At 38.1% G+C, this 18,880-nt stretch overlaps 1 protein-coding gene across 5 annotated transcripts in view; it reads left to right on the top strand.

Annotated features, from left to right (window-relative positions):
- Tstd2 (thiosulfate sulfurtransferase like domain containing 2) overlaps window positions 1-18,880 on the top strand; it is a 62,302-nt gene that overhangs the window by 3,004 nt on the left and 40,418 nt on the right. For all 5 annotated transcript variants that reach the window (XM_078047853.1, XM_013359052.4, XM_040286075.2 and 2 more), the window contains exons 2-6: window positions 334-547; window positions 6,044-6,357; window positions 8,771-8,891; window positions 14,780-14,905; window positions 15,698-15,803. In XM_078047853.1, coding sequence (XP_077903979.1) covers window positions 383-547; window positions 6,044-6,357; window positions 8,771-8,891; window positions 14,780-14,905; window positions 15,698-15,803 — 832 coding nt within the window. In that variant the 5' untranslated portion in view covers window positions 334-382. The remainder of the gene's footprint in view (window positions 1-333; window positions 548-6,043; window positions 6,358-8,770; window positions 8,892-14,779; window positions 14,906-15,697; window positions 15,804-18,880) is intronic.

Here is an 18,880-nt window from a genome sequence, read left to right as displayed (position 1 = left end):
CCTCTGCCTCCTTATCCTGCTTATTTTTCTTCATAACCCTTCCCAACATCTTTCTTTTTTAATAGTCAGGTTATTCATTTCTTTACCTTTCTCCACTGAAATGTAAACTCTAAGAAAAAGGAGAGTCTTGTTTTTCATTCACTGCTATATCCCCAATGTGTAGAACAGTGTGTAGCACTAAATAGTGGTTAAATGATATTATTAATTGAGCAGTCGAATGAACAGATAGCTTGGGCTACTGGGTCTGTGCAGATTTGCATAATTGATTAGCTCATATTTACTTAAGGAAATAAATAGACTTTGACATTGCTTTCTCTTTTGCTTATGTCCTAGGAAATACTAAACTGAAAGGAATCTCTACCCACTGCTAAAATCAATCCAGATGCCTTCTTCAACTGCACCAGGCCAAGAAGATGACCAAGAGGCCTGCATTTTAAGATTTTCTGACCTGGATTTAAAAGATAAAAGTCTTATTAATTCCAGCAATTCGCTCAAAGCAGAGTTAGATGGCAGTACAAAGAAGAAATACTCATTTGCAAAGAAAAAGGTAAAATTACTATCAATGTTTTCTGATCATGTGTATATAGTAATGCTGGTGCCTCTAAAATAGCTTCTTGAGGTTGCCCTCCAGCTCTAGTATGGTCTGGTCAGGGGCCTTAATTAGTGGTGTTAATTCAGCACCAGGCAAAGGAGATCATAGGCATAGGATGGCTCAGGAACAGTCATGGTATAGTATTTGAAGAGAGTATATCCTAGACAGATGGTTGGATTTCTTTCCTCACCAAGGATCATGAGAGGAATCTCAAGCACCCAGGACATGTAGTCTTAAGGAGAACATATAGGTTAGGGCATTTGTCATCTAGTGAGGCTACCATCTCAGGACTGTTTTATTGAACAGATAAAATAGTGAATGGGGTAAGATTTCTGAACTGGTCCAGCTGGCTGGGCTCCCATTATTTTGGAGAAAAGACAAAGCATCCCAAAATGCTGCACATTTACTTTGTACAGCTGGGACTTGGCTGTAATAAAGGTTGTGCTGATGCTCCTCTTCTGTGCCATTTATCCTTGGTTTTAGAAACCATTCATTGACTGAAACTCCCTCCTCTTAACAGCAGAGAACCTGGGTTCATGGGAAGGAACGTGACCTGATTGAGGACATATAATTGAGATTTAGCTTCAGTCTTTTGTCCTGTCTTGGAGAGGCATCTTTTCTGACTCTGTAACAATGAAGAGTAGATATCTCAGCTTGTGCCACCCTCCACACTCATCTCATATAGATTCCCTTGAAAATGAAACTCAACCAGTACAGTAAAATGTTAAACAACATTATTTTGCAATAATTTCAAACTTGTGAAAAATTGTAAACCACATATTCCCTGTGTCCAGAAGTTTCATTCACATTTCACTAATTGTCCTAAAAACAACCGTAATAGATACACTATAGGGTTCCATAATACCTTTAGTTGTCATGTCTCTTTAGTCTTCTTTAAACTGGACCATTTTCTCAGTTTTTCCCTTAAACCATGACCATAACACTTCTGAAAACTACAAAGGAGTTATTTCTTATAGTGTCTCTTGGTTTGATTTTGACTCATGTTTCCTTGTGTTTAGATTTAGTCTAAACTTTCATTAGCAAGACTATGCTGGAAGAAATGTTGTATTCATCTTGTTGCATTCTTTCAGGTGATTTATTATGTCATTTAATCCTATTACTAGCAATGTTAACTTTGGTTACTTGATAAGGAAATGTTTACCAGGTTTTTCCACTATAAAATTACTATTTTTTTTCCTTATTAATCAGTATTTTGGAAGGAAGTATATTGACCTTTTCTTTTTGCCTGTCATGAGAGATTAACACAGTTTCATGGTACCCCATCCTACTGTTTCAGTGCTAAACAGTTCAGGTTCAACTTTGCATAGGTTGAGGAAGGTCCAACAGTAATATTCTTCATCTATAATGTTGTCTGCAGAATGCCCTTTATGGATGGATAAGACATGAAATAAAAGGAAATTAGCCTTTTTTTTTCTTTTTATTTGCACCACCACTAAAAATATTGACAATAAAAAATTAAACAGTAATAAAATTCAGTAAAGCCACTTACATGCTATATTGATTAGAATATGAATGTAATTTTTTTGAAACTCACTATCGGAATTTAAAATTTCATGCCTTTTGAGTCCCCTTTTTTTTGTAGATATCTATCATAAGTAGATAGATTATTAAAAATGTATAGAAGAATGTATGCATGGAGTGTTCATTTGACATTGTTTATAGTTGGAAATATTGGAAATAATTCAAATATCCTTCAGTTGGTAATTGACTAAGAATTTTTTTAATTTTTTAAATATTTTTACAAAAGCCAAATAATTTTTATTAAAACAACATGGTTAGGGCCCAAGTTGTGGCTCAGTGAGGCACTGGGTTAAATCCCTGGCACCACATTAAAAATAAAAACAAATAAAATAAAGGTATTGTGTCCATATATAACTAAAAAATATTTTTTTTTAAATGGTTATTTTCCAAGAAACAAGTCAAAATATTTTGCTACGTTCCTTTTCAGTCTTTTTCAATGTACTTTTAAATGTTATTGAGATTACATTATATCAGCAATTTCTGTCCAATTTTTTTATTTAACATTGTGTCATAAGTATATTTTTCATGGAACTTAAAACTGCTTAATATTCCACAGTAAGTGTACTCCATAATTTACTTCAAAAATAACTTCTAGTGATACTTGCAGCATTTTACTTATATTTGCCAAAAATTCTGTATTTTTTTCCTTAAGAATAGCCCCTAAAAGGGCTTAAAGCATATGAATACTGTTGAAATTCTTGATATTTACTTTTAAATAAGTATCTCAGAAATGGAGTATATCAGTAGTATATTTTAATCTATTGGTAGTATACTTTAAAACCCACTTCATTTTACCTGTAACAGAATTAAAATATTTTAGAAAGTCATCTTATAGAAAGAAAATAAATAAAACTATGTAATATGTCAGATGATAAGTGTTATGGAGAAAAAAATTAAAGAAGTTTAAGAGGATTTGGTTTGCTCTTTTATGTAGGATGGTCGAGAAAAGGCCTCAATAGTTGGCATTTGAAGAAGAGCAAATGAGCAAGCACTCATATATTTGGAGGGAGAGCATCTCAGGCAAAGGCCATGGGGCAGAAGCCTGCATAATATGTTCAAGCCAAAGCCAGAATGTTAGAACAGTAGGAGATTAGGTGTGAGCTGCATGAGGAGCTGTGGGAGCTGCCACATAAGGAATGCATGCCTGTAATCATGGGAGGCTGAGGCAGGAGGATCACAAATTCAAGATCAATGTGAACAACTTAGTGAGACCCTGTCTCAGAATAAAAAACAAAAAGGACTAGGGATGTAGCTCCATGGTAGAGCACCCCTGGATTCAATCCTCTGTACAGCAAACAAAAAATAATATGGAGCCATGTTTCTAGGGACTGGTAATACATTGTAAGGACTTTGCTAGAGAGTATGAAGAGAGCCATTGGAGGTTTTGAGGATAGGAATGACATTATGATTTAAGATTTTTGTTTGTTTTTGTTATCCTTTTCAGTACTAGAGTGTTGTATGTGCTAGACAGACTATCTATACTCCTACCCCTTTTTCTAATACTTTGAGATAGGTTCTCACTGAGTTGCCCAGATTGGCCTTGAAGTTTCTAGCCTCCTGAGTAGCATGTTCCACTGCACCCAGACTTGTATAAGTTTTAAGGCAAATTATTTATTTCTGTATTTGCAGTGATGGGAATTTAACCCATTTGCACATGCCAGGAGGCAAAGGCTTTTCCACTGAACTACCTCCCCAGCACTCATATAAGTTTTGAAGAATCATTTTGGCTGAATGGAAAAGAAATCATGGGAATAAGTATGGAAAGGGGAAGACTAGGAGACTATTGTAATAATCCAGGGAAGACAGGATGATAGAAAAGCTTAAATGAACAGAGTAGTATCCAAGGGAGGTGGGAGAAGTGGTTAGATCCTAGATATTATTTTGGAAGAGTTGATGGGTTGGATGTAGGATGTAGGAGTTGAGGATGTTCCATTAATGTTTTTGAGTTTTTAATATATTCATCAGAGTGGGCTAGAACCTCTGTTTGCGTATCATAGATATTTATATCTGGCATGTCCAGTTTTCCCTCACTGCTTTTGTCAGGAATTTCCTCATTTATTAATTATGAAGGCCTGGACTGCAGTAACAAATAGACCCAAATCTGGATAGTGGATTCAACCCATTAGAAGGAGTTTGTGCTTGGGGGTGGGAGAATTCTCATTAACACACAAGTTTTTGGGGACCCAGGCTGATATTATCTCTGCAGTCCTTAACACATAGTTTCCAGGGATTCCATCCCAGTAAAACAGAAGAGTAAGAGGGAATGGAGGATCACATAAAAGATTTTTTTTGAACACAACACAATGCCTTTATTTTTATGTGGTGCTGAGGATTGAACCCCGGGTCCGCCGTGCTAGGTGAGCGCTCTACTGCTGAGCCACAATCCCAGCCCATCACACACACAAAAGATTTTTATGGACCTGAATTGTCACAAGTTACTTTTATTCACATTCCATTGGAGAAAACTTAGTTATACAGCCAAGCTGATTGTTTGCCCTATAAGAAAAGAAAATGGATTTTGTTAGGCAATAAGAGTTCTTTGTTATTTTAGAACTATCTTGTCAAGTTCCTAAAGGACAATTGTTTGACTATAATTGGTTATAAACCTGGTGTGACTATAATTGCATTAAATACATGCTTTAAAGAATTGATATCTTGATCAGGCATGATGGTGCATAACTGTAATCCCAGCAGTGTGGGTGGCTGAGGCAGGAGATCGCAAGTTCAAAGTCAGGCTCAACAACGTAGCAAGGCCCTAAGCAACTTAGCAAGATTCTGTCTCAAAATAAAAAAGGGCTAGGGATGTGGCCCAGTGTTTAAGCACCCCTGATTTCAATCCCTAATACCAAAAAAAAAAAAAAAAGAATTGACATCATTATAATACTTAATCTTTTCATTTACATAAGATTTTAGTGGCTTACAAAGAAGAAAGAGCATCCTAGACACTACATTTAGCAGAAGCAAAGCTATAAAGGCAGGAATATTTTAAGTCATATTAAAGGTTTAATAGATAGGTTCAATTGAACTAGGAATATTATAAGAGAAAGATTAGACTAAAAACAGAATGGGGAAAAACATTGCAAAGGAATGCCACTGTCTATCTTCTATACCAGGCAAGGGCATAAATCGAATTACATTGTTTAACATTTGTGTGATTCTTTATGACTTACTTTGTCTAGATGAAAACTCAGCACCTGAAGGTTGATTATCAAAAGATTTGTATCTATTCTTAAAGATACAGTGAACATTAGAGCCAGTATTTATAAATAATTGGAAAAAACCAGAAATTTCTATCTTTAGAATATAGAGAAATAGTAGGAAGTAGGAAGACCATAGAGGTGTCCACTAAAGTAGGCTCTGAAATTTATAAAGTAATTCTGGAAAATAGGAGATTAGCATAGCACATCCCACCTACAGGGAATAACATGGGCAAGGACTGGAAAATGAAAACGGCAAGGTGCCCCGATTTGTTCATGTGGCAGATACATGTGGTAGAGGAAGAGCAAAAGAGGTTGGGGGAGAGAGCTCAACTGTGGAAGGCCAGGAGGTGATGCCATGTCTTCCCATTCTGACTTTAGTGTATGGGCTGCTGCATGCAACACAAGGCCAAACTAAAGTATATATTCATTCCAGTGTGACTTAGATTTTGCATCCTGAGAATAAATTTATGGTGCTGGGGACTATTTAAGCTCCATAATGTAAAGCACTTGGTTTTAATTTCTGTATTAGTCTCTTCTGAAGCTTACTAATAAGAGAATTATTACTGTCTCGGGGAATTTGTCCATAGAATAGTGGGACGTAAAACTAGAAATGCCTGTGGATAAACAAAATAAAAGATTTCATTAAAATTTGTATTACCTATAAACTTAAGGTTACTTAATAGTGATATTATTTGAAATGTAATTGCAGGCCTTTGCCCTTTTCGTCAAAACCAAACAAGTTCCTGCACCTTCTTATGAATGTAAAGAAAAATGGTGGAAATGCTGTCAGCAGCTATTCATGAACCAGACCAGTATCCATAGACATGTGGCAACACAACATGCTGATGACATTTATCACGAGACTGCTTTTATTTTAAAGCAACTTGCTGCAACATTGAGTACCTCAAAGAGTGTCACATCTGCAAACAAAAAGAACCCACTAAAAGAGTATCTCACTCATAGCCATGAGGTGTCTGCATGGCTGCCTGACATAAGCTGCTTTAGCTCTGATGAACTGAAAAGGTAAGATTTCCATTTGGTATTTTGGTTTTGACTTAAAAATACTCTTCCAGCCACAGTGAGATACTACAACCCTCCCACTTGTGGGAGATAGTCACGTCATGTGACCAGCGTTTTTCCCCTCCTGATAAGTTGAGGCACTGTCAGTAACACCCCCCCCCCCATATAATGATCTGGTTACTCTTAAGTAGCTGAAGACCGTAGCCCCATCTTTTTTTTTTTTTTAAAAATTGCCACAATCAATTTTTTTTTTTAATATTTATTTTTTAGTTCTCGGCGGACACAACATCTTTGTTTGTACGTGGTGCTGAGGATCGAACCCGGGCTGCGCACATACCAGGCGAGCACGCTACCGCTTGAGCCACATCCCCAGCCCCCTAGCCCCATCTTGAGGGTAGAAATAATGCAACCTATGTGTCTTCATGCGTAGGCGTGACTTCCTGCAGCTCTATGGGTGGAGCTATGCTCACCTTTTCCTTTGTGATATTACCCTTTGCTCTGTTTGAGATAGAATGTTCCATGGAAACGCCCTTTGTGTGTCCCCTTCTGTTACTCTGCCCTTGGGTATGGCCTTCCTAGATGTCAGTCAACCTGCTGACAGCAGACATCATGAAGCTAGACTCAGCCCTTTGAAACCTGACACCTTGCCTCATTTAAATGGCTTCTCCTCAATAAAAGGGGTCAGCACATGCTGGCTCACTTTCTCTTTCTGCAGACCCTTAAGGTCAGAGGAGCCGCCACAGCACCCCCAAAGAAAAAGGTATTTCTGTCTCTTGTGTGGTTTTTTCGCACAGCCCAGTTCCCCTGGAGTAATCCCTGAGTGTTTTTGTCGTGAGCAACACAACACCCACTAAACTGGCTAAAATGAGAATGACCAATTTCAGCAAATATGGATGGGAATGTAGAAAAGCTGGAACACCCAGTTGTTGCTGGTGGGAATGTGAAATGAATGATACAACCACTCTGGAAAAGTGTTCAGCATATTCTTTTTTTTTCTCCCCTCTTAATAGTTCACCTTTTTTTTCCCATTCCTTTTAGTACCTTCAATTTATTTCTTTGTGGTGCTAAGGATCAAAACCAGTGCCTCACACATGGCTAGGCAAGCACTCTACCACTGAGTCAAAACCCCAGCCCTCAGTAGATTTTATTATATTTTTAAAGTTAAGCATCTTGCCTATGACTGAGTATATATTTATACTGAGTATATATATATATATACTGAGTCCTGAGTATATTTCAAACAGAAATAAAAACATGTCCACAAAAAGCCTTGAACAAGAATTTTCATAGTTTTATTCATAACAACAACAAAAACTGGAAATAACTACAACTGTCTATCAGTAGGAGAACAATATAAACTGGTATAATCATAAAAATATTGCACAGGAGCAAGCTGTGGACTGTTGATATGAAGGGCTATGTATGGGTAAACCACAAAATCCTTATGCTGAGAGACCAAAACCAGAGTACTTACTTTCTGGTTTCAGAAACAAATTTATGATGATAGAAAAGTTGCCTGTAGTGGAAGATTTGACTTGCAATATATGCAAGAGGGTTTTTTGAGATGTTGAGAATGTTATGTTTTGATAGGGGTATGGATTACACAGGTATACCCCTCTGTCAAAATTGATCAGATTGTACACTTACGGTCTGTGTATTTTACTTGTAAATTTTGCTTATTTGTATCTTTGGGTTTTGTTGTTTTTGTCAGTACTAGGGTTTGAACCCAGGACCTCCCTCCAAGAAAGCACTCATTCCCAGCCCTGTTTTGTTTTATTTTGAGACAGTGTGTCCTTCAGTTGCCCAAACTGGCCTTGAAATTATGATCCTCCTGCTTTAGCCTCTTGGGTCTTGGAATTGCAGATGTACATCATTATGCCTGGTGATTTAAATTTCTTTAAATAAATAAATGGAATAGGTAAAAACTAACAACAACAAAAGGACTCTCATAAATTAGACCAAATGAATCCATTTGTACACCCAGGCAAAACAAATCATTTATTGGAATTTATTGGGGAATGTATATCCCACCTAATGAATTTCTTTTTAAGTTGTATGTTTCAAACTGTGTATACTCTTCTCTAGTAGAGTGTGGGAAATGTGGTTGCACTTTTTGAGTGTTTACTGTTGACAGCATGAACTTGCTAAGGTATGAAAGTTTGTCCTATAGGGACAATAACCTCACAGGTAAGAGGATTGAAAAAAATGGAACTGAAACTTAAGTAAACTAACTTTTTGTAAAGTAGGATATTCAGTGCAGATACTGCCTTCTACAGAGAAAATACCAAAAGAAGTTGCTTTTTATTTCAGGAGAATAGTAGTAGAAGCAAACGGCAGACATCAATTGCTCCATCTTCATCTTCTACCTGATACACCAGCATCTCAAATGCTCTTTTCCTCTGATTTTCTTTTATAGTGGCCAGGGCAGTGAAGAAGGGGAGGTGCTACTTTATTACTGCTACTGTGACCTAGAGGATCCCCAATGGATCTGTGCCTGGCAGACAGCTCTGTGTCAGCACTTGCACCTCACAGGCAAGGTAACCCTTCTCCACCTGCCCCCCTGCATTGGCCTCATCTTGCCTTCCAACTTTGGATTGCAGAGCCTATACTCTATAAAAAAAAGTTTGCTCTTGGGTTCTTAGAAGTTAGAGAAATCCTGCTGTGCATTTTAGTAGAGCATTAAACAGCTGTTAATCTTGGTGTTTTGTAAGAATTAGAGCAGGAATCAGCCAACTTTTCCTAAAGATAGTAAATATTTTAGGCTTTTACAAAAAAAAAAAAGAAAAAGAAAAACTTCTCATTACTTTTAGAACTTGAAAGCAGCCATAGACTGCATAAAAAGTAGATCTGGTTGTGTTCTGATAAAACTATATTTAAAAGCAGGGATAATTTGCTGACTTCTGGGACGGAGGAATGTTCATGGTATATGAACTCCCAAACCCTTTTATAGACCATACATACAGGTGTGATTCTAAGCTGCTTCTTAATTTTCCTGGAATATGCCAGGGTCTTTTGCCATCTCAAGGTATTGATGCTTGCTTTTACCTTTCCCTCTAGAATGTCCTAACATCTTCCCCTACATCTCCACATGGTTTGTGCCTCCCTTCAGATCTCTGTTTCAATGTTGTCTTCTCAGAACTGTAATCAGAGGAGTCCTTACCGCACTCCTATCCCTTTTTGCTATTCAAAGAATTTATTATGCCTGAGAGTATATTCTGTCTTCCTTAGAGAATATAACTTCATGAAGTTAGGAATGTTGTCCTAGTCCAATAAAAAAATTGAATGGATGTTCATAAAAGAACCATAGTATGTATGTAAAGATGAGAGGTAATATATTTAAAAATACTAATAATGATCATGACTGCATGACAGGACAGATGGTTTTTATTTTTCTGTAATGTTCTCTGTGATTCATAATATGCATATCTCTCTCTCTGTTATATAATATCTAAACTTTAAATCAAAAGAAGTGAACTAGGTTTCCTCTGAGACTCCATCCAGTTATGACACTGTCTAAGCAGCTAATTTTTTCTAAGTTTTAGATTCCTAAGGTAATAAGTTTCCTAAGGTAATAACCAGTTATTGTTATTTTCCACACCCATGTTTTCTAACATGCCGGGATTTCATTTACTTCATTCAGTTCATCACCAAGTCCTATTATTTCTACCTCTAAAATAGCCTTTGACTCCATTCATTTCTCTTTCACTTCCACCACCTTAGACCAAGCCACTAGCCTCTCTTACCTAGTCCTTGCAGTAGCTTCCAAATTAGTCTCAAGTCCTCCATCCTTATCCACCATTTTATGCATTCTCTACACAACAGCTAGAATAGTCTTAGAAGGTAAATAAAATCATATTAGTCCCTCAGTATCTTTCAGTTGCTTTCTAGTACAAGTGCAGTAAAACCCATGTCCTTCACATGCCCTGGGTTCCTGCACGATTGGGCACTTCCTACCATTTTCACTTAACTTTTTTTCATTACTAGTAATTGAATCTATGGGTGCTTTACCAGTTTCACTAAGTTGCTGAGGCTGGCCTTGAACTTGTGATCTTCCTACATCAGCCTCCCAAGTAACTTGAGATTACAGGTGTGCACTGCACTCAGCTTCTTTTCCACATATCTGATGCCATTCTTCACTCTTGATACTCCAGCAACACGGTCTGTGAGTTTCTTGGAACATACCAAGCTTTTTCCTATCTTGGGCCTTTTTGCAAAGGAACTCTCCCACACCGACTCTGTTCCTCCGGGCTAATTTTTACTCAAACTTCATGAAATCTCCCCGGAGACCTTTCCTGACTAAATTCATTTTTCCCAGTATACTCTCTTATGCATCTTTTCTCTCTCTCTCTCTCTCTCTCTCTCTCTCTCTCTCTCTCTCTCTCTCTCTCTCTCGTACTAGGGATTGAACCCAGGAACACTTAATCACTGAGCCACATCCCCAGCACCCCCAATTTTTTTTGTTGTTGTTAATATTTTATTTAGAGACTGAGTTGCTTAGGGCCTCACTAAGTTGCTGAGGCAGGCTTTGAACTCGCGACCCTCCGTGTAGCATCTTATTGTTACTTTCTTATCACTTGTCCGTTTATAACTCAGTATCTTCATATCTATAACCTTCCTTGTTCTCCAAGCTCTAAGAGGGGAAGGATTATTTTTTTTCAACCTCTCTGTTCTTTCTTCCTATCACAATTTCTGATACATAGTAAAAAAATTAGTAGATATTGTGGAATGAACGTATACACCATATCTATTCAGAGAACATCTTGAAAGTTGGGTACTCTCACAGAATGTGCAGTATATGAAATCAGTCTCTTCTCTTGGTGAAGAGGCATACTTTTATCCTCTGTCCAACCTAATAGTAATCTAGCAGTGAGGGATCCTCTACACAAGGTGGCACCATCTTCCTGTCTCTCAGGTCCAAATTCTTATGCTTCAAGGATACATGCCCAGTTTAGTGAGAGTTCTGTTTTGGTAGATTTGGCAGAATATTGATTGGAACTTAAGGAAAGAAAACCTGACAATTTTAGGATTGAGGAAAGAAGCTTCTGCCTTTATCGTTGTACATCCCATATGGATTAAGAAATTTGAGGAAGTACATTGGATACTTTGCAAAGGACAAGTTTTAAAGCCAATAAGTTCTGGTTCTGAATCCCAGATCTCCCACCCCCCAGTTCTTCACAAGTTATTTGATTTTTCTGAACCTCTACTTCCTTTTCTGTAAAATGGTGATCATGAAATCTACCTTTCGATATAATGTAAAGCTCCTTCTCATAGTGGGTGCTTAATAACTAACTTCTACTTATGCTATAGGTATAAGGCCTATCTCAACAAGGAATTCCTTTGAAGATTTTTGTTGAAGAGTCCTAGAGATTGAAAGTCTAGCACCTGAGTTTAGAATTGCTCTGCTTTAATTATGTGGGGAGTAGATGTGCTTGCCATTTATTTGGGTTCTGAGATTAAAGTAAAATAGGAAAGGATCTGCTAGCCTATTCAAAGACAGCTATATAGAAGTATGTATTTTATCTTTTCTGTCTCAAACTATTCTGGAAATGCATTTCCTGATCTTACATTGGTTCAAATCTATTTTTCTGTGTAGTCCCCTGTAAATTGGTAGTAAATACAGTAACTGTCAGCAGAGATGGCATATGCTTCCTGCTTCACTATTCCATGCTGTGTTAGCCAACTTTTTGTTGCTGTGACAAAACCTGAGAAAAAGAAGGAAAGATTTATTTTGGCTCATAGTTTCAGGTATTTCAGTCCATGAACAGCTGGCTTCGTTGTTTGGGGCCTGAGGGTAGGCCACACATCCTGGCAGAAGGGCACAGTGGAGGAAAATTGCTTACCCTCATGGCAGCCAAGAAGCAGAGAGAGAATGAGAGGAAGAGGCTGGGGACAGATAATAGCCTTCCAGGGCATATCCCCAGTGACCCACTTCCTCCAACTAGCCCCTTCTCCAGTTCTCAATTGCCACAGTCTGGCTGGGCACAAAATAATCTAGCCGCCATGAGGCACTTGTAGATTCAAACAGGAACTCCTTTAGTGCCCGAACTCTCGGGCACGCCACCCACATGGCCCTTCCAGGAACACCACACACCAACTGGAACTCCCTCCACCGGAACCTCACCAACCAACTTGAACTCTCCAGGAATCCCCCGGAGAGCTCAACTGGAACTCTAGGGGAACTCCAGGAGAACTCAAGGGGCTCCTGCCTGAGGCAGCAGGAGCCCCCCTATTGCCAGCCAGCAGGGGTCAATATACAACTGAATAGTCAGCCTTTTTCAATCCAGTGTCATCCAGTCACAGCAATTATACACAGCTTAACTTAATTTTCATCATCTTAATGGCTCATGCCAGTCACCTCTCAACCACTCCTTATGGTAATATGCCAGGCACCATTCCGACTGGGCTGTGGCTAAACACTCAATCACCTCCCAATAGTCCATTCAGTTATGAATCCATCAATGAATTAATCCTTTGATGAGGTCCAATCACTTTCCAAAAGCTCCACTTCAGAATATAACTGCACTGCAAACCAGTCCTTCAACACATGAGCCTTTGAGGCACATTCCAGATCCAAACCATAGCACATTCCCAGAATAAGCTGCACTAGACTGCAGACTTTTTAAGAAATCTGGATGTAATCTAGAATTTTAATCATGGAACTGTGGATAGCCACTACCAGTACATTCGTTTGCATGATGAATCCCATTTTGTAGCCATGCCAAGACTTTGTAGTACTGAGACAACCAACTCTGCAAGGCCCCCAGAGAATGTTGGTGACCTATCCCTTTATCAGTGAAATCTTCCAAAGAGAATATAGAGAGCTTCTAAAGACCTGTTGCCTGGTCTTATTGAATCCACCATAAGCAAAATGTTCAGTTGTCCAAGTGGGAGGTTCCTATTTACCCTCATGCTGTACTATAGTGAAAGCCACTTGTGTGTACTTGCTTTCTCATGAGATACCCATTCATTTATTCAGCAGATATATATTGAATGTCCATTGTGTGGCAGGTACTATTCTAGGCTCTGGGGATACATTAGTAAACAAAGGAGACACACACTATTTTTGGTGGGTTTTTTTTTGGGGGGGGTGTACCAGGGATTGAACTCAGGGGCATTCCACCACTGAACCATATCCCTAGCCCTATTTTGTGTTTTATTAGAGACGGGTTCTTACTGAGTTGCTTAGTGCCTGGCTAAATTGCTGAGGCTGGCTTTGAACTCATGATCCTCCTGCCTCTGCCTCCCAAGCAGCTAGGATTATAGGCATGCACCACCATTTTTGGTATTCTTTTATTCTCTTTTTACCAACATGAAGAATTGAATAATGGATATGCTTTTTATATTAATTATATTGGTTACATACATGTCAAAACTGCCCAAACTGCATACTTCAAATATAAAAAATATATTGAAGTTTAGAGAAGTCATTTAACTCTTTTAGAGCTACATGGCAAGTAAGTAGCAGAGCTAAATCTTGATCTGTTGACTCTATTATACTTCCTGGGTTTAGGTTAAGCTCAGAATTCACTTGTTTGGCCATTGGATGATTGGAGCTCTACTGTAAATGGATTTTCCAGGAGTTTTATTCACATTCTCTTGTTCAGCATACATGATCTAAATACCTTGCCTCTTCTACAGGCTGTGCCATTTTATAGAAACATGGGTACCTTTGTTTGTAAGGGTCCGGGGGAGCGTCGGAGGGAGAGACCACACAAGAGACCAGCTTCATGCAATTGCAGGGGGAAGTTTTATTGAACCAGCATGCTGGGGCTCAAGGCTCACTCAGGAAGGGAGAGCAGCCCAGAGCCCCGAGCAGAGGTCAAGCAGAGCTTAAGTACACTTTTTGGAGAGAGTGGGGGGCTTTGCATACATCAGAACAAATCATCTTGAGGTGCAGGAAAATTGAACAACAACCCTGAGCCATGATTAGTACATCTATTGGTGGGAACAATCTGGGCAGGGGTGATTGGTCACCCCTGAGCGGGGTACACATTTAAACTGATTGGTTTTGTGGCCTGGATGCTTACGTCTGAGCTATTTGGAGCCCTTAGCTAATAAACAACCAGGGAATCAATGGAAATATTTACTGGGCAGTTCAGGTATTGTTCTAACAGTTACAGAGATTACAGGTTCCACGGGTAGCAGAGGAATTTTAAAATACCTGGCCTATTATATTATTATTTTTAGCCCAAGCCTTTCAATTTAGAAACCTTACAATCCCCAGTCTTTTACACTTTAACTCAGACTCTTGCAGCTTAGAGTCAGCTTAGAAATTTTACCTTTATATGTTCAGTAATACTTCAGTGTCCACAGAAGCTCTGCGTATCCTGTTAAACTCATTGATATGCAAGATCATTTCATTCTATCCTGGAAGAATAACTAAGAACATGCTCTGATCCCTATTTTTCAACATCTTATTTCTCAGATTCGAATTGCTACTGAAGGAATCAATGGGACAGTTGGAGGAAGCAAGTTGGCCACCAGACTCTATGTGGAAGCCATGCTTTCTTATCCATTATTTAAGGATTATCTTTGTAAGGAAGATTTTAAGGTAAGAAAAATTGAAAATGAAATGGATCTAGAGCTTTCTCCTTCTGTCTCAGTGTAGGTTATTGAAGAGGAGACCAATGTAGAGAAATAAACAGAGCCAGAAAAATTCTCTTTTCCCTTTAAGTTATAACACAGTGTAATAGAAGGAGAATTCCTATCTCCATTCTTCCATTGAGTCACCATGTTACCTTGAGCCCTCTTTACATCTCAGTCTCCCATTTTACACAATAAAGGTGTTACTCTTACACAGTTTGACTCTAAAATGTGGATGTGTTCATTCATTTGTGGGACTATCTGTTTGAGCAGATCATTTTGATTTTACTATGTTTTTAGTAAACCTAAAATCAAGATTGACACTTCATACCACATAGAGAAGTGCAGCAGTTTTTGAGTGATTTTATGCTTCATCACAATAGATAATAAGATGATGTGAAATGCCTTGAGAAGTGTTCATGCTAGTGACAATAGGAAAAGAAGTCATTGCTCCAGACTAGCAGCTGGGGTATAATCACACATTGGGAATTGCTCAGGGGTTCTTCAGTTTTATAGTTAAATGCCCATACCCATAGAAACATAACATTCCTGCACATGAGAGATATGCAATAACTATTTATTAATATTTTGAATTATCTGGAACATTCTGGGCCCTAACTCTATGCCCATTGTAGTTTCTTAATCTTTGTTTTAATTTGAGGTTTCTTAAGACTTCAACAAACCATAATATTTACATTTAGTACTTAGACCTGGTGATGATATAGGAAGACTGTATTCTTTTTTGTTTCCCTTTGTCTAGATCAGCAGAGGAGGAGCTCACTGTTTTCCAGAATTGCGTGTTGGTGTATTTGAAGAAATTGTGCCCATGGGGATCAGCCCCAATAAGATCTCCTACAAGAAGCCTGGTATGCTTATTTTTAAAAGAAGAGTTATGCTTTTTGTCATAGGGGCAAAATTTAATAGGAAAGTTAGACACTGATCAGCAAGAGTCTTGATGAATATTCTCTTTAATAAAAACAGCTCTGAGTTAGCTCACAACCTGGGTCTTCTCTGTGGTGCTATGGAACACACCCCTTAGAATTACTTGTTATTATTTTTAGCCATGAAGTTGTTTTTTATTTTCAAAGACAGCAATTTGTGAAGAGTGTAATTACTTGTAAATAGTTCACCAGCAGAATAGAGCATGCACTTTTTGCCACAGAAACCAAGTGGCTTTCAATACCAAAGCAATCTACAATGCTTTAGAATGTTCCTTTCTCCCTTCCCTTTGTCCTATGGATGGTTGAAAGATACTTATTTTGTGGGATTTTAAAATTTATTTTATTTTACTTGTTATGAAAATTTCTAGACATTAAAGAGTAGAGAAAATAGTATAGCAAACTTCCGTGTGCTATCACACAGCTTTGTTAATTACTAATCCATGGTCAGCTTCTCTCTATACCCCAGCCCCCTCCCATCCTTTTGAAGGATCATTTTGAAGGAAATACCAATGCCATGTCATTTCAATCATAAAAGACAAAGTTTGGAAAAAAATAAAAAGTAATACTATTGTGACACCTAAAACATTTTAATGGTAATATCTTAATATTTCAAATACCTAATTAGTTCCCAGTGTATTGTTATTTGTTACATTTCTGTTAAGATTCAGATGAGACCCATTCATTGTGATTTCATCAATGTGCCTCTATAAGTGTCTTTAAATCTATAAATTCACCTCCATCTTTTTTTCCCACCTTACCATTTAGTTTTTGAATGAACTAGGTCATTTGGCCTATAGAGTTTCTCATCCAGATAATTTTAATTGCATCCCCATGGAATTTTCCTCTGTTTCCAGTATTTCCTACAAATTGGTAATTAGATTTAGAATGGTGCTAATAGAATTATGCAAGCCACACAATATAATTTTTAATTTTGTGGTAGCCGCATGTAAAAAGTTGAAATTAATTTAATGTTTTATTGTATTACTGTGCTATATTCAAAACATTGATTTCAACTTCAGTTAGTTTTTTTGTTTAATATTTTTTTTAGTTGTAGGTGGACATACAATATCTTTATTTATTTTTATGTGGTTCTGAGGATCGAACCCAGTGCCTCACAAGCCAGGCAAGCGCTTTACCACTGAGCTACAGTCCCAGCCCCAGTTTTTTGTTTTTAATCCAAGTCCTTGAAGTTCAGTATGTATGTCACACTTATTAGCACGTCTCAAACCACATTTCAAGTGCTTGTCAGCTACAGGTACAGTAGCTACCATGTTAAGTCAGGACCAGATATGATCAGATTGAGTTTCTTACTTTTTTCATTTCTTTTCTTTCTCCACCCCACAAGACTACTCCATAGGTAGTATTGCCTTCTTTCATTGGAATTGCAAAGGGCACTTGACTCTAAGGTGTTCATTTTTCAATATGCACATTATTTAAAAGAAGGCTAAGTGTCAAGGCAGAGGGAAATGTGGGAGTAAGATACCAGCATATTGGAGAAGACAACTCTTTCATGAGAAGATAAGAGCCAAACAGGGTTGTGTCTACTTGGTGGCCCCATCTTAACAGAAAGCACCGTGCCAACAACAAAAGCTCTTCTTGGTGCTACAGGGCACTACTCAGGAGCTCAGGGAAGAGTGGGTTCCATGCCTTGCCATGCTGCTTTCATTTGAACTAAGTTGTTCAAAGGGACCTTTGAAACATGTCTGTCTAGATCATGATCCAGTCAGGCATTCTCAGGGCCAGTAATGCAACAGCAATAATAGCAGCAAGGACAGCTTAGGGTCCCTGTGACTCCAAGCAGGATGAAGTTTTATCCAATTTCTACACTTCTCATCACATATTTTAATATCCTTTTTTACCCTACTCTTTTGGTATCCATGCAGTCATATGACATTGACTTAAATAGCATCTGACCTGGTTACATACTCCCTATAATCCTAGTTTAGACTAGTAGAAACACAGGCTCTTTGGCTGTGCTGTGGGGCCTTTAGCCTCTCCAGGGTACAGAGCATTGTCGGGTGCTTATAGGGCAGAGTGAGGCTTCTTTAGTGCTTTAAAACTCCATCGTGAATGGTGGTAAGTCACCAGAATCCCTGCATGAGTCATAGTCACCCTACAATGTCAAATTCACCAAAAGTTCCCACCATCTACTCTGATGTCTGGATCCTCCAGGATATGGAATATTTCTATCCTACAGGCAAAGGTTCTTTCCTATAGTCCCCTGGTTTTTAATATTTTTCTCCACTCACCCATCTTCTCACTTTCTTATCCATTTCTTTCTTTCGTTTCTTTTCTCATATGTCATTCCTGTATCAACTCCTCCCACCTCTTTCTTCCTTAATCATGTACACAAAGTTAGACACATTCTTCTTACCTCTTACCCTTTTGCATTTTTTTTAAAAAATATTTTTTTAGTTGTAGATGGACACAATACCTTTGTTTTTATTTTTATGTGGTGCTGGGGACCAAACCCAGTGCCTCATGCATGCTAGGCAAGCACTTTACCACTTAGCCACAACCCTGGCCCCTTCCTTTTGCATTTTTAAAAGACATATTCTAACTTTATTTTCAAAACTTCAGTGTTTTCAGTGGACTAAGCCAAGGTTCTTATCCTTGAACTTGGATTCAGTCTTGGTATAAAACTGTTTGTAGCTTACAATCAAGCACATATATTCCAGAGCTCCTTCATGCACAGTGACAATAGAACAGTGGTCATTTCCTGACCCACTCACTAGTGAGCATACAATGAACAAGCAAACCCAAATAGGTCCCAGTTATATGGGTTTTATCACTTGATTAGGCCAAGTATGAGCAAATTTATTCAGCTAATTATTTCTAACCTACCTGCTCTCTGTAGTCCTATTAGGAGGAGGAAGATGAAGGTCTCACTAAATTATTTTATCATTATTATGATTATCAAATATTATTTGGAGTCTGTCATTATGGGGAAAAGAGGTTTGAGTGGAAAGAAACAAAGCCAACATAAAATTCAGGCTACATAA

The sequence above is a fragment of the Ictidomys tridecemlineatus genome, chromosome 4, assembly GCF_052094955.1.
Source record: "Ictidomys tridecemlineatus isolate mIctTri1 chromosome 4, mIctTri1.hap1, whole genome shotgun sequence".
Classification (NCBI taxonomy): domain Eukaryota; kingdom Metazoa; phylum Chordata; class Mammalia; order Rodentia; family Sciuridae; genus Ictidomys; species Ictidomys tridecemlineatus.
This window is presented reverse-complemented; position numbering and strand designations above follow the sequence as displayed.